This window comes from Nomascus leucogenys, chromosome 3 (assembly GCF_006542625.1).
Source record: "Nomascus leucogenys isolate Asia chromosome 3, Asia_NLE_v1, whole genome shotgun sequence".
NCBI lineage: Eukaryota > Metazoa > Chordata > Mammalia > Primates > Hylobatidae > Nomascus > Nomascus leucogenys.
The window spans coordinates 116,397,530-116,414,237 of NC_044383.1; the positions used below are offsets into that span (position 1 = coordinate 116,397,530).

General features: G+C 42.0%; 1 protein-coding gene across 1 annotated transcript in view; it reads right to left on the reverse strand.

Moving 5' to 3' along the window:
• SAMD3 (sterile alpha motif domain containing 3) overlaps positions 1-16,708 on the reverse strand; it is a 236,331-nt gene that overhangs the window by 36,361 nt on the left and 183,262 nt on the right. Inside the window, exons 8-9 of the mRNA XM_003255697.3 lie at positions 4,217-4,402; positions 3,881-3,965 (exon numbers count right to left, since the gene is read on the reverse strand). Of these exons, the coding sequence (XP_003255745.1) occupies positions 3,881-3,965; positions 4,217-4,402 (271 nt within the window). The remainder of the gene's footprint in view (positions 1-3,880; positions 3,966-4,216; positions 4,403-16,708) is intronic.

A 16,708-nucleotide genomic window follows, 5' to 3' on the forward strand; every position in this document is an offset into this window, starting at 1 on the left:
CTCACTGCTGTCTCAACCTCCTGGGCTCTAGTGGTCCTCCCACCTCAGCCTCCCCAGTAGCTGAGACTACAGGCTCATGCCACCATACCTGGCTAATTTTTTTTTCTTTTTTTTTTTGTAGGGATGGGATTTTACCATGTTGCCCAGGCTGGTCTTGAACCCCTGGGATCAAGTGATCTGTCCACCTTGGCCGCCCAAGTTGCTGAGATTATAGGCGTGAACCACCACTCCCAGCTGTTCTTATATGTTATGGTGTTTAGGGATGACATCTGCAACTTGCTTTTAAATGCTCAACCAAAACAAACAAACAAATAAATAGAAGAAAAATAAATGTGGCAAAATGTTAATCCCTAATCTAGACCAGTAACTCTCAGCCAGTGATGTGATGTTGCTCCTCTCTCTCCCCTTGTCTTGTTTTGTTGTTGTTATTGCTTTGTTTTGTTTTTTAAGAGAAAGTTTGCTTTATTCTGTAGTGTGCTTACTTTAGTGATGTTTGTGGACATGTCTGGTTGTTACAACTGGGTGGACAGAGTGCTACTCATACCTAGTGGGTGCCAGGGATGCTACTAAATATACTTCAATGTACTAGACAGTCCCCAGCGAAAGAATTATCCAGCCCCAAAGGTAAACAGTCAAAAGGTTGAGAAAACCCATGTTGCTAGGAGTATATGCGTATCAATGTAGCATTCTTTCAACTTTTGTTCAGATTTGAAACTTTTCTTTTTTTTTTTTCTTTTTTTTTTTTTTTTTGAGATGGAGTTCCACTCTTGTTGCCCAGGCTTGAGTGCAATGGCGTGATCTTAGCTCACTGAAACCTAGGCCTCCCGGTTCAAGCAATTCTCCTGCCTCAGCCTCCCAAGTAGCTGGGATTAAAGGCGCCCGCCACCACGCCTGGCTAATTTTTGTATTTTTAGTAGAGAGGGGGTTTTGCCATATTGGCCAGGCTGGTCTCAAACTCCTGACCTCAGGTGATCTGCCCGCCTTGGCCTCCCAAAATGCTGGGATTACAGGCATAAGCCACCGCACCCGGCCCAAAATTTTTCAAAATAAAGAGTTAAAAATAAACTTAGCCCTAAAAATTACCAAGTTTGTGCACCCTTTTTCTTTCTCCACTCCTGCCTCCCATTAATGTTCTCTGAAATTTTGTACATTTTCCACTGTAACATTAGAAACACAACCTCACACACACTTGCAGGGAGAATTTGGGTAAACATCCATCCAGGCACCAGAGTTTCTCCTTCTACTCTATGAGTGCAAATCTGAGCCCTAATCTGCTAAGCAATTTTGCACACGTCTCTTTATCAGTTAACGGTCTTTAGTGAATGTCACTGGGAACAGATGTGGATAAAATGCACACAAGAGCAAAGAAAGCATTATTTGTTACTTTGTACATGTCTCACTTTGATAACCGTGAAACTAAAGGTCAAAAGATATTGGATCAATATGGATTTGCTTATGTATACGCAAAGATTCTCTAGAAGGACTCTAATAGCATTGGTTACTTCTGGGGAGGAAAATTAGGTGGATGGAGAAGCAAGGGCAGGTGGGAAACTTTTCTATTTATACCCTTTTGTAGTTTTTGAATTTTGAGCTATGTAAATATGTAATTTATTCAAACAGTAAATGTAAATTTAAAAAAGAAAAAAAACACAAGTTCTATCCTGGCTAACATGGTGAAACTCCATGTCTACTAAAAATACAAAAAATTAGCTGGGCATGGTGGGGGGCGCCTGTAGTCCCAGCTACATGGGAGGCTGAGGCAGGAGAAAGGCGTGAACCTGGGAGGCGGAGCTTTCAGTGAGCCGAGATCGCGCCACTGCACTCCAGCCTGGGCGACAGAGTAAGACTCTGTCTCAAAAAAAAAAAAAAAAAAAAAAAAAAAAACCACAAGTTCTATACACAGTAACACTGATTAGATATTAAATTGGTAGATGTATCTCTAGTGTAGAAGAAATTCTGAGAATCAGTTTTGTCGGCCATATTGACATGATTGTCAATGTTGGGACGCCAGGTTTGTTTAGTAGTATTGTTGTTGCCTTGTTTTTTTTTCCTTCATTTTGTTTTGTTTTTTTTAGAGGAAATTCAACTTCTTCTGTAGTGCATTTTACATGCAGCGGCATATTTTGGAAAGGATGTCATCCTAGAAGCAAGAATACCTGAATTCTAATCTTGGCTTCAATAATTACCATTTTTCCAGACATGGTATACAACATCTTTCCTCAGTCTGAGTGGTGAAAAAAACCTTTAATTACCTCTCCCATTGAGAAAATTCTGTGATTCTCTCCATATATAATGAACCTTTTCTTGAAAATACAAAAAAAGAAGGAAGAAAGGAAGGAAGGAAGGGAGGGAGGGAGGGGTAAATACAAATAAGGAAGGAAGAAAGGAAGGAGGGAAGAAAGAGGGAGGGAGGGGAGGGGAGGGAGGGAGGAAGGAAGGAAGAAAAGAAGGATGGAAGGAAAGGAGGAAGGGAGGGAGGAAACAGCGCCTTAAAATGTCTTTACATTCATAGATAATTGGCATTTATCCTTTGTTGTTCTTGGAAATAACTGCTGAATTCCATGTCCTTAAGAAAGCACAGCAAAAAATATCTTTTCACAGACATCTGAGACAGTAAAGCAAAAAAAGACATCTATCTTCTTTAGATATGCCTACCAATGTGTATGCACATGGCATATAGAGATACAGGGAATAATAGACAGTCTACCTTTATGTATACATAGTTATAGTTCCTTGTAATTGTTCCGTAACTCATATAGTTACAGCATCATAAACACTCAATTTTTTATTAACTATTCTTAGGTACAGTTCAATAGTATTAATTATATTCACACTGTTGTGCAATGAAGACACTGGTCTTTGAAATCCAGGAGATAGGCAGGTTCAAACAGCAAACTTTGTGTTGAAACGTCAACAGCAGTGGTTCTCAGTCCTGGTTGTACATTAGAATAATCCCATCCTCAAATTAATTCAATCTGAATCTCTAGGAATCCTAATGTGCAACCAGAGCTTAGAACTGCTGCCCCAGAGAATTGCTGGAACCCAAGAGGCGGAGGTTGCAGTGAGCTGAGATCGCACCACCGTACTCCAGCCTGGGTGAGAGAGCAAGACTCCGTCTCCAAAAAAAAAAAAAAAAAAGAACTGCTGCCCCAGAGCATCCTGAGGGTCTATTTTTATCAGGACAGCAGAGATCTGACAGGGCCAGGTAAGGCTGGAGGCCCAGACCTCAAAGCCAGACAACAGCTCCACTGGGTCTGAAAAGGCAAGAAACACTTGATGACAGCTCTGAAGCAGGTGCAGCCATGTCTTTCTCTTTCTATGTGTCACATCTCCTAAAGACCCTTCCTAACCCTTAAAAGCCTTAAGACTCTAAAGTGAACAGCTCAATTTTAGCAACTTTATATGCTTGTGCAACCATAATCACTATCCATTTTGGCCACACTCAGCCCTAGGCAACCCCGATCAGCTCTGTTACACTGAGCTTCCAGTTTTGAGAGGACAGCAACATGATGACAGAGAGAGACAAAGAAGACAAAGAAACACAGGGCAGAGAGAGACCAAGAAGTTATAAATAAGGGAAGACAAGGAGACAGACAAAGAGAGAGAGCCAGAGAGAGAGAGAGAGAGACAGGGAGAGAGAGTGCAAAGTTAAGAAAGAAGCATGGACTAACAGAAAGTGAAAGACAGAAACAAAGTCAGAGAGAGACCAAAGAGACAAAGAAAGAGTAAGAAAAACAGAAACAGACAGACCTAGATATACAGAATGAGAGAGAGAGAGACACCAAGGAAAGATAGGTGAAGCATAAAATTACTGGGCAACACAAGGCTATTATTTTAAGATAGTCTGAAATTAACAGGATGGTGCCATGTAGTCACTTACAAAGCCACAGCCGTCCTCATCCAGGAAAGGGTGGGCCTGCAGCAGGGCATTAACTACGTCATTGTACTGCTGGGTGCTGGGGTACCTGTTCACCAAAACAAGGAGGATATGTTTCATTTCAAGCAGCCCACATTCCTTCCTTTAAGATGAGTCTAATTACACTCATTTTTCTTCATATTTTTCTATATAACAAAAAGAGATTTAAATATTGGGCAATTTGGGACCTATTATCAATATGTCATCCACAATCTGAAGAGAGTTGATTCCACATGAATTCTACTCTATTCTGAAACAGACCCTTTCCCAAAGCAGCAAGCTTGTCCTGTTGTCACTCACAGTGAGCCTTCCAGATACTTAGTCATGTCGGCCTGGAGAAACTCAATGATCCTTATCCTCATGCTGTGATCCGGGCACCTCTGCTCTGCTAACATGCATTTGACATCATAGGGAAACTCTGGTAAAACATAGGACTTCGTCCATTGTAATGCTTTGCTTCTTGCTAGAATATGTTTCACATTTCTTCTGTGAAATGAAAACACACAAAGAATGAAATTCTATCCCAAATATATGCAATTTATTAATTTGCTACATCCTGAGAACTTACGAAATAAACAACTTTCCCGAGACCCAAATATATGGAAGTCATCAAGCCATCTTCCATCCATTCATCCATCCACAAATGTTTGAAGGCTCATTAAGTGTCTTTGTCCATTCACACAACACATAAATATTTATTCTTTAGAAAAAGTCATAATAATATAGACTTTAAAATAAAGCCTGAAGTTGAAATGCATACGAATTCATTTTTCTTAAATAGAAAATGTAATGCATAGCTCAAAACTAGACAATATACTTAACAAAAAGAAAATGCACTGCAATTTAGCAAAGCAAATGAGGCCTGCCATAAAGTCTTAGCACCTGTTAAGAAACTTCTTCTAATTAATTTATTCTGCTGTTGTTTATAATGAAATACAAGATCCACCTAATTTAGTTGGTCTTTGCCTATTTTGATAAGGTGAACTTAGTTTCCAAATTAAATGTAAATAACAGATATTCCGATTCCATCCAGATGAAATTTCTATGAAGGGCTACAGAAAACTGTAACTATAGAAGGCAGATCAGGAGTTGCCTGGGGCTGAGGGTGGATAAAATGGGTAGTGACTATTTGTTGTACAAGCATATAAAGCTGCTAAAATTAACTGAGCTATTCACTTTATTTTTATTTTTTATTTTATTATTATTTTTTGAGACGGAGTCTCACTCTGTCGCCAGGCTGGAGTGCAGTGGCGCGATCTCGGCTCACTGCAACCTCCACCTCCTGGGTTCAAGCGATTCCCCTGCCTCAGCTTCCCAAGTAGCTGGGACTACAGGCGTGTGCCACCACATCCAGCTAATTTTTTGTATTTTAGTAGAGACGGAGTTCACCACGTTGGCCAGGATGGTCTCAATCTCCTGACCTCGTGATCTGCCCACCTTGGCCTCCCAAAGTGCTGGGATTACAGGCATGAGCCACTGCATCCACCCAGTTTTTTTTTTTTTTTTTTTTTTTTTTTAAGAGTCTTGCTCTGCCATCCAGGCTGGTGTGCAGGGGTGCAATCACAGCTCACTGCAGCCTTGACCTCCTGGTCTCAAGCTTCCCACTTCAGCCTCCCGAATAGCTGGGACTACAGGCACGTGCCACCATGCCCAGCTAATATTTTTTATTTTTTGTGGCGATGGGGTCTATGTTGCCCAGTTTCGTCTCAAACTCTAGGCTCAAGTGATTCTCTTGCCGTGGCTTCCCAAAGTGGCGGGATTACAGGCATGAGCCAACACAGCCAGCCTCTTGTTCACTTTAAATGGGTGAACTTTATGCTGTGTAAATGAAACATCAATAAGGCTGTTTATAAAATTATCAGAACAACGTTCAAGCCTTAAAGTTAGTGACTGACCACTGAGTGTGCAAAATGAAGACTCTATAACATTAATAAAGTGTCCAAGTAACGATTAAGCAAAGGCACTAGGTAGCTCTTAACCCATTTATAAATAGGATTGATTGTGGTGGAAGTAAAGAAACAGAGGCAAGCCAAGTAGAAGACAACAGGAAGATTTCCTAAACTGGCCTAAGTAGGTTGATTTTCTGATAACCATGGAACCCTTAGTGGCCCAAGCAAAATTCAGATGAATTTTGAAAGGCTAGGATTCTTTTAGCATTTTAGGTCATCCTTTATAAGAATGCACGAGCTATGATGCAATATGGAGAATCAAGCACACAGGAGAAAGCACTCTCACATCCCTTTTTATGATAAGCTCCCTTTCCTTTTTTCCCCCTTTGGCGATCCCTGCTATATCAGTGGTGAAATTACGTCCTGGCTAAAATAAGCACACCAATATTTAATACTTGACCCAATACCACAACAGGATATTTCCAGATGTAAGTCTCTGCTGTAGCCCAATCTATTTTCTAGTATGTTTCTCTTTCATTTTGTTCATTCATTCAACCAGTATTTATTAGGGGTCTACTGAATGCCAATTACTCTTTCACAATCCTCATTTTCTTCCATATTCTATTACTTTGTTTCTTTCTCCCATGGCCAAATTACCTCTCCTGTATCTACTGAGACCAAGGAGCATAAAGTAATGGCCAGTTTTGTTGGATGTCTTTTGTGCCTTCCTGGGATTTTTTTTTTTTTTTTTTTTTTTTTGAGACAGAGTCTTGCTCTGTCGCCCAGGCTGGAGTGCAGTGGCTCGATCTCGGCTTACTGCAACCTCCACCTCCTGGGTTTAAGCAATTCTCCTGCCTCAGCCTCCTGAGTAGCTGGGACTACAGGCACATGCCACCACGCCCGGCTAATTTTTTGTATTTTTAGTAGAGACAGGGTTTCACCATGTTGGCCAGGATGGTCTCAATCTCCTGACCTCGTGATCCGCCCACCTCGGCCTCCCAAAGCACTGGGATTACAGGTGTGAGCCACCATGCCTGGGTCTTCCTAGCATTTTTTAAAGGTGATGTAACTTGGCAGGTGTTAAGCTTGGTTCAGTAATCTTAGCATCTATCTCCTTTTCCCTGGTGATTTTCAAGCAGCTAAATTAGCTGCCTGCCGGGTCCAGGTTTTTGAAGTTGTTATGTTACTTAGTACCACCTCAACAGATAAGTTCAATGTTCCAGTGTTATAAAATAAAGCTCGTTACACTGTTTGTCTTTTTATTCTACGTACTTTCCGTCCTTTTTTTTCAGTGTTGGGGCAGAGACTATACTGCATGGTATTATTTCTATCAAACATCCACAATGTAGCTAGACGCATAAAGGATCCAAGAAGACAGATACTCCGTCTTGCTCTAAATAGAGATATTAGGAAAGATCAGAAGCATCAAATTTTCATTTTATTAAAACAATGTAAGAAGATATTCTGGAATTGACTAAAAACCAACCCATGCCACCTAATACCAGTCAAAATGAGTATTACACACGAAAAGTGACTCATCAGAAATTAAAAATACATTCTAATTTGGAAGCAGATAACTTCAGGCAAAATCATTTCTCATCTGTAAAATTATATTTGCATTGGATTAAAAAAAGCTTTACTGTGAGGTTAAGAGTATTCATAATATTTTTATTAAGCTAGAGTTGGGCAGACACCAAAATAAGTCGCCAAAAGTAAGGGCAGGGAGCAGAGAGCAGTTCAACCCAAAGGACGGTTATATTACTTTTCCCACCTCAGAATCAGGCTCTTCGACAAAATCAGTACCACGAAGCAACAGATCTCTAACCCAAGGTATCTCAATCCTGGGTGCAGAGTAAAATCAACTAGGAAGCTTTTAAAACATGTTAATGCCTACAATTGGCCCCTGGCTAACTGAATCAGAGTTCACTGCTTACTAAACTCTCAGCTTATGTGCAGAGTTTATATTTGCAATAAAATAAAACTTATAATAAAGGTAAGACAACACATTTGATAATTGGCCACATCATTATTGTATTAGGTGCTAATTTAAAAAATGATTAGATGGCGTTTTCATGAAAAAACTAATTGACTCTCCAACATTTTCTAATGTTAGTAAGAGTGAAAAAATATCCAATTCTTTCCCTTCTTCCAAAGAGGATATGGTATACTCTGATGAGGCTCACACAGGGTAGGAAAGATGGCTCTGTTAAGAACGGGCTCAGGTGAGCACCAGCTCTCTAAGGAAAAATCTGAATGCACAGAAGAACAGCAGTTGGTAGGGAGCAGAAGAAACACAGATGTTACATAAGGGCGGGGACTGTTTGTTTAATCTCCAGTATATATAACATTGCTTGGCAGAGTTGATAACACAGTGATTTTTTTGTTGAAAGAATAAACCAGGCATCTGAAAGAAGTAGCTATCTAAGCAGGGCTGAATTTGATGTGGTCTGGGCAAAGGTGTGGACACTTCACTGGTCCGTGCTTACATTCATTGCCCTGTAGATTCGGCTCCCCATATATGCTCCAGGCATGTCTTTGAAATCACCTTCATCCTGCTTTTCCTTAACCTCTCTTACCTCAATCTCTTCCCAATCACCTCACCGGGGCTGCTTCCTCAAAAGTCAATAATGATTTCCTAATTGACAAATTCAGGGCCTTTGACCATAACCTTTTACAAGACCTTTGTAACTGCATTTAGTGTTATTGACTACTTCCTCACACCCCTTTTCTTCCTTAACTTCCTTCACACTGTTTCATTTTCCTGCCTCTCTTCCGATCTCTCTGAGAACTTGTTTATTTGCTGATTTATACCTCCTTTACTTTCTGTGAGAATTTGCACATGGCTTGGTTCCTGCCCCCTTAATCCTCTGTATTGATTTTTGCTTTCTTCCTCAGAGAACTCACACAGCCCCACGGCCTCAGCTCTGAGCTCTGTGTTGATGGATTGTAAATCTATCATCAATAATCTGTTCTCCATGCTCCATCTTAGATCTCCAACAACTTGTACATTGTTTATCTCATACTCAACAAATCCAAAATAATTCATAATCTTAAAAAAAAAAACAAACTAGGATCTCATTTTCTAGGAACTGAATTGTGTTCCTTTCAAATTCTATATGTTGAAGCCCAAACCTCCAATGTGACTGTACTTGGAGATAGACCTTTATGGAAGTAATTTAGTTAAATTAAATCATAAGGGTGGGCCCTGAGATGACAGGATTAGTATTCTTAAAAGATCTGTATGCCATGTGAGGTTGGAGAGAAAATGTAGCCATCTGCAAGTGAAAAAGAGGGTCCTCAACAGAAACGGAAGAGGTCAGTGCCTTGATCTCAGGCTTATGGCCTCTAGAACCACCAAAAAATAAATTTCTATGTTTAGGTCACCAAGTCTATGGTATTTGTTATGGCAGCCTGTGAGGACTAACACAGAATTCCAATTTCCTTGTTTCTTTTACTGTACCCGTTTCTCTTAGCAACTCAGGCTTAACATCGTGACGTCTCTTTTACCTTCATTTTTCACTCCTAAATGTCATGAAATTTTCCCTACATTTTATCTCTGTATTTATTTACTTATTTCCATGGTTCATACTACTACACTAATCCAAGTACTCGCCACTCAAATGTGGACTGCTTCAATAGTCTCCTAGCAGAGTTCTGCTGGAATGGCTTAATGAGCTCCCACTGGACCAGGTATCTCAGAAACATTAACCATAAACATTAAACACACTTTTAAAAAATTAACTGAAAACACTGAAAGGTGAAAAACAGAATGCAGGTTTTGAAAAGAAGCCTACACTTAGAACAAGAGGAAGACACTGGGCCTTCGATGAGGTTCCGTTTTCATGGCTTTTGGCCTGAAGGCAGGCCTCACGCTGTGCTGCCAAAACTCTAATAGAAAAACCTGTAGTACTTCTGGACTCAAAGACTTGGGGGCAGGATTTCAGACAACCCATTATGTGGAAAAGGAGAGGAAAACTCCAGAAAAGAATGAGCTAATGAGGGAAAACTCTATAATCTGTGTATAAACCGTTCAAATCTCTGGATGATCCTGAACTACACACGTGCATAACTGGACTAAAGATAACAGAACTCAACAGATTTTAACTGACACCAGGAGACTGAGTTTTCCACGTGAGTCCAACCAATTTTGTGGCTTCCTAGAACAAAATGTCAACACTCTTGGGGCAAACACAACAGATTCAAGAGACTCCACATGGTAACATTCATATTTAATCCAAAATTATGTAACGTACAAAAAAAAAAAACCCCAGAAAATGTAATCCATCCTCAAGAGTAAAGATAATCATTAGAATGTGATGCTAAGATGAACCAGATGTCGGCAAGGATTTTAAAGCAGCTATTCTAACGACGTTCAGTGAATTAAAGGAATATAGGCCAGAATGACTGAAATGATAGGAAAATTTAGCAGAGAAATAGAAATTGTTTAAAAGACACAAATAGAAATTTAGAAGAAAAAAATACAAAATTTGAAATTAAAAATTGTACTAGATAGGATTAATAGCAGAATGGAGATTTAGGAGGAAATAGTCATTGAATTTGAAGGCAGATCAACAGAAATGATCCAATCTGAAAAACATGGGGAAAACAGATTAAAAAAAAAAGAAAAGTAGCTCATTTTTTCTAATTGCAGCTCCTCACAATTTATCCCCCTATACAGCCATAAACCCTTCTTCTCTGTGATCCATCATCCAATTTTACATAAACACCGATTTAATCATGTCGGTCAGTGGAGGGGCCAGGTAGAGCTGGCCAATGGCTTCCAGGGCTACTTTTGGAACCAAGACATAGTCCAAGATCCAGGCAAAATAAGCCAATCTTGCTTGGCACCATAATCATGTCCAATTTCAAACACTATTACTGGTACTGAAACACCACTGGGAACCAACGTGGAATTTAACTTCAAATTTAAAAGTCCCATAGTTTAAAGACCAAGTATATAGAAGACCTGCAAGTCCACATTCAATACTTGACCATACTAGATATCTGCCTTTTGCATGATTTCACATTTTCCAATTGTCATAGGCATTTGGAAAGATTTGGTTTGCTGACAATGTAACCCATATATATATTGAGTGACAAGGGTGATTCAGGATTCTTCTATCCCCAACAATTAGACATGGTGAGAGTTTACTATGTCAGTCTCTTTGACCAATTAACATCTTCAGTATGTGGTCTCCCTGAGAGGAGAGTTACTGCTTCCTATTTCTGGGGACAACTATGAGCCAGGCCCATCCCTTAATTATCATCCCTTTGGGTTCCTGGGGCTCCCCAGGAAGAGGAAAATAACTATGATTTGTTGACATGTTCGGATGTAAACATTCGCATTTGGAAGGAAAACTCTGAGTCTGTTCTCTGTATTTAAACCCCTTTTGGAGCTATTGAGTGTTTGGCAGTTATTTTATTCCCATGAAAGTAGATAATATTGCCTTAGGGAAAAAGTAAGCTCTTGAATTTTCAAACTAGAAAGCTTCAGTATTTCTTTTTGAATCACAGAAAGCTTAAGAGTTTAAAACTGTTGCTTCCTTTTTTTTTTTAACTGAGCCTCAGTTTCTTGCTTTGTTAAAATTGGTGCTTCCAATTTCATTGACTTAAATTTAAAGGAATTTTTTCATTCTCTTTTTACTTCTACAAATAAAACAGGTGATAGGATTTTAGAATTCTATGAGAAAAATAAAAGTCAATGGTCTGTAATTTCTTAAAATCCCAAATTTGAATTCTTCATATTTACTAATTAGAAATTTTTGTACTCTCTTATTATCAACTGCTACACAATGTGAATTCTCAGATCCAGTCCAGACACAAGCCTTACTAAATCTCCAGAATGCACTATGCATGTGTTAGCAGTTGCTTCGCTTACTTAGTTGCCCTCAGTTGCCCTCATTCTTCTAGGTTTATCTCAAGCCTTCTTCTCAGGTGGGTTTTACTCACTGCCACACTCCTGCCACACATGTGGTTCTCCTCATCTGAATCCCCCACCTGGCATGGTCCAGCACTGGCCCTGTGAGCACTCAACTATATCTAGTCTCCTTATCTGTCTTGATTTTCCTATGTCCTTGTTGAATGAAATAGTTTGTGACAAAAATACTGTAGAAAGGTTTAGCAATGTTTGAGAATGATACAAAACATCAAATATAACATTCTACAATTGATAAAGATAGTCTGTAGTTCTATAAACTTGTGTTTTCTTTTCTTTTTTAAGAGACAGGGTCTCTCTCTGTTATCCAGGCAGGAGTGCAGTGGCACAATCATGACTCACTGCAGCCTCAAACTCCTGGGCTTAACGGGAACCTCCCACCTTAGCCTCTTGAGTAGCTAGGACTACAAGCATGCACTGCCACACCCAGCTAATTTTTAAAATTTATTTTTGTAGAGATGAGGTCTTGCTGTGTTGCCCAGGCTGGTCTCAAACTCCTGGCTGTCAGGCCTCTGAGCCCAAGCTAAGCCATCATATCCCCGGTGACCTGCACGTACACATCCAGATGGCCGGTTCCTGCCTTAACTGTTGACATTCCACCAGAAAAGAAGTGAAAATGGCCTGTTCCTGCCTTAACTGATGACATTGTCTTGTGAAATTCTTTCTCCTGGCTAATCCTGGCTCAAAAGCTCCCCCACTGAGTACCTTGTGACCCCCACTCCTGGCCACCAGAGAACCCCCCTTTTTCCTTTACCTACCCAAATCCTATAAAACAGCCCCACCCCATCTCCCTTCGCTGACTCTCTTTTCAGACTCAGCCCGCCTGCACCCAGGTGATTAAAAGCTTTATTGCTCACACAAAGCCTGTTTGGTGGTCTCTTCACACAGACGTGCATGAACTTTGGTGCCATGACTCGGATCGGGGGATCTCCCTTGGGAGATCAATCCCCTGTCCTCCTGTTCTTTGCTCCGTGAAAAAGATCCACCTACGACCTCAGGTCCTCAGACCCACCAGCCCAAGGAACATCTCACCAATTTTAAATCAGGTAAGCGGCCTCTTCTTACTCTCTTCTCCAACCTCTCTCACTGTCCCTCAACCACTTTCTCCTTTCCACTCGTCAATCTCTCCCTTCTATTAATTTCAATTCCTTTCATTTTCTGGTAGAGACAAAGGAGACACATTTTATCCGTGCACCCAAAACTCCGGCGCCGGTCACGGACTGGGAAGGCAGCCTTCCTGTGTTTAATCATTGCAGGGACGCCTCTCTGATTATTCACCCACATTTCAGAGGTGTCAGACCATGCAGGGATGCCTGCCTTGGTCCTTCACCCTTAGCGGCAAGTCCTGCTTTTCTAGGGGAGGGGCAAATACCCCAACCCCCTTCTCTCCGTGTCTCTACCCCTTCTCTGCCTTTCTGGGGTGCAAGAAACCCCCAATCCCTTCTCCTTCACTCTTGGTGGCAAGTCCTGCTTTTCTAGAGGACGGGCAAGTACCCCAACCTTGTATCTCTGTGCCTCAATCCCTTATTTCCATGCCCCAACCTCTTATATCTCTGCGTCCCAATCCCTTATTTCCATGCCCCGACCTCTTATATCTCTGCACCCTGATCCCTTATTTCCATGCCCCGACCTCGTATCTCTGTGCCCCGACCCCTTTCCCACTTTTCTGGAGGGTAAGAACCCCCGAACTGCTTCCCTTCATGTCTCTACTCTCCCTTTTCTTTAAACTTGCCTCCTTCTCTATAGGCAACCTTCCACCCTCCATTCCTCCTTCTTCTCCCTTAGCCTGTGTTCTCAAAAACTTAAAACCTCTTCAACTCACACCTGACCTAAAACCTAAATGCCTTATTTTCTTCTGCAATGCTGCTTGACCCCAGTACAAACTCAACAGTAGTTCCAAATAGCCAGAAAACGGCACTTTCAATTTTTCCATCCTGCAAGATCTAAATAATTCTTGTCATAAAATAGGCAAACAGTCTGAGGTGCCTGACGTCCAGGCATTCTTTTACACATCAGTCCCTTCCTAGTCTCTGTGCCCAATGCAGCTCGTCCCAAATCTTCCTCCTTTCCCTCTCGCCTGTCCCCTCAGTCCCAACCCCAAGCGTCGCTGAGTCTTTCTAATCTTCCTTTTCTACAGACCCATCTGACCTCTCCCCTCCTCCCCAGGCTGCTCCTCACCAGGCTGAGCTAGGTCCCAATTCTTCCTCAGCCTCTGCTCCTCCACCCTATAATCCTTTTATCACCTCCCCTCCTCACACCGGGTCCGGCTTACAGTTTCGTTCCGCGACTAGCCCTCCCCCACCTGCCCAGCAATTTCCTCTTAAAAAGGTGGCTGGAGCTAAAGGCATAGTCAAGGTTAATGCTCCTTTTTCTTTATCCAACCTCTCCCAAATCAGTTAGTGTTTAGACTGTTTTTCATCCAATATAAAAAACCCAGCCCAGTTCATGGCTCGTTCAGCAGCAACCCTGAGACACTTTACAGCCCTAGACCCTAAAAGGTCAAAAGGCCGTCTTATTCTCAACATACATTTTATTATCCAATCTGCTCCCAACATTAAATAAAACTCCAAAAATTAAATTCCGGCCCTCAAACCCCACAACAGGATTTAACCTCGCCTTCAAGGTGTACAATAATAGAAAAACGTTGCAATTCCTTGCCTCCACTGTGAGACAAACCCCAGCCACATCTCCAGCACACAAGAACTTCCAAACGCCTAAACCGCAGTGGCCAGGCTTTCCTCCAGAACCTCCTCCCCCAGGAGCTTGCTACAAGTGCCAGAAATCTGGCCACTAGGCCAAGTAATGCCCGCAGCCTGGGATTCCTCCTAAGCCATGTCCCATCTGTGTGGGACCCCACTGGAAATCGGACTGTTCAACTCACCTGGCAGCCACTCCCAGAGCCCCTGGAACTCTGGCCCAAGGCTCTCTGACTGACTCCTTCCCAGATCTTCTCGGCTTAGCAGCTGAAGACTGACACTGCCCAATCACCTCCGAAGCCTGCAGGACCATCACAGATGCTCTAAGTAACTCTCACAGTGGAGGGTAAGTCTGTCCCCTTCTTAATCAATACAGAGGCTACCCGCTCCACATTACCTTCTTTTCAAGGGCCTGTTTCCCTCGCCCCGATAACTGTTGTGGGTATTGACGGCCAAGCTTCAAAACCCCTGAAAACTCCCCCACTCTGGTGCCAACCTGGCCAACACTCTTTTATGCACTCTTTTTTAGTTATCTCCACCTGCGCAGTTCCCTTATTAGGCCGAGATATTTTAACCAAATTAGCTGCTTCCCTGACTATCCCTAGGCTACAGCCACACCTCATTGCCACCTTTTCCCCAGTTCAAAGCTTCCTTCTCATCCTCCTCTCATATCCCCCCACCTTAACCCACAAGTATAAGATACCTGTATTCCCTCCTTGGTGACCGATCATGCACCCCTTACAATCTCATTAAAACCTAATCACCCTTACCCCCCTCAATGCCAATATCCCATTCCACAGCACGCTTTCAAAAGATTAAAGCCTGTTATCACTCACCTGCTACAGCATGGCCTTTTAAAGCGTATAAACTCTCCTTAGCATTCCCCCATTTTACCTGTCCTAAAACCAGACAAGGCTTACAGGTTAGTTCAGAATCTGCGCCTTATCAACCAAATTGTTTTGCCTATCCACCCCGTGGTGCCAAACCCGTATACTCTCCTATCCTCAATACCTCCCTCTACAACCCATTATTCTGTTCTGGATCTCAAACATGCTTTCTTTACTATTCCTTTGCACCCTTCATCCCAGCCTCTCTTTGCTTTCACTTAGACTGACCCTGACACCCATTAGGCTCAGCAAATTACCTGGGCTGTACTGCTGCAAGGCTTCACAGACAGACCCCATTACTTCAGTCAAGCCCAAATTTCATCCTCATCTGTTACCTATCTCAGCATAATTCTCATAAAAACACACGTGCTGTCCCTGCTAATCGTGTCCAGTTAATCTCCCAAACCTCAATCCCTTACAAAACAACAACTCCTTTCCTTCTTAGGCATGGTTAGTGCAGTCAGAATTCTTACACAAGAGCCAGGACCGCACCCTGTAGCCTTTCTGTCCAAATAACTTTACTGTTTTAGCCTAGCCCTCATGTCTGCGTGCAGCAGCTGCCGCTGCTTTAATACTTTTAGAGGCCCTAAAAATCACATACTATGCTCAACTTACTCTCTACATTTCTCGTAACTTCCAAAATCTATTTTCTTCCTCATACCTGACGCATATACTTTCTGCTCCCTGGCTCCTTCAGCTGTACTCACTCTTTGTTAAGTCCCACAATTACCATTGTTCCTGGCCCGGACTTCAATCTGGCCTCCCACGTTATTCCGGTTACCATACCTGACCCTCATGATTGCATCTCTCTGATTCACCTGACGTTCACCTCATTTCCCCACATTTCCTTCTTCCCTGTTCCTCACCCTGATCACACTTAGTTTATTGATGGCGGTTCCACCAGGCCTAATCGCCACACACCAGCAAAGGCAGGCTATGCTATAGTACAAGCCACTAGCTCGCCTCTTAGAACCTCTCATTTCCTTTCCATCGTGGAAATATATCCTCAAGAAAATAACTTCTCTGTTCCATCTGCTATTCTACTACTCCTCAGGGATTATTCAGGCCCCCTCCCTTCCCTACACATCAAGCTTGAGGATTTGCCCCCACCCAGGACTGGCAAATTAGCTTTACTCAACATGCCCTGAGTCAGATAACTAAAATACCTCTTAGTCTAGGTAGACACTTTCACTGGATAGGTAGAGGCCTTTCCTACAGGGTCTGAGAAGGCCACTGCAGTCATTTCTTCCCTTCTGTCAGACATAATTCCTCAGTTTAGCCTTCCCACCTCTGTACAGTCTGATAACAGACGAGCCTTTATAGTCGAATCAGCCAAGCAATTTTTCAGGCTCTTAGTATTCAGTGAAACCTTATATCCCTTCCGT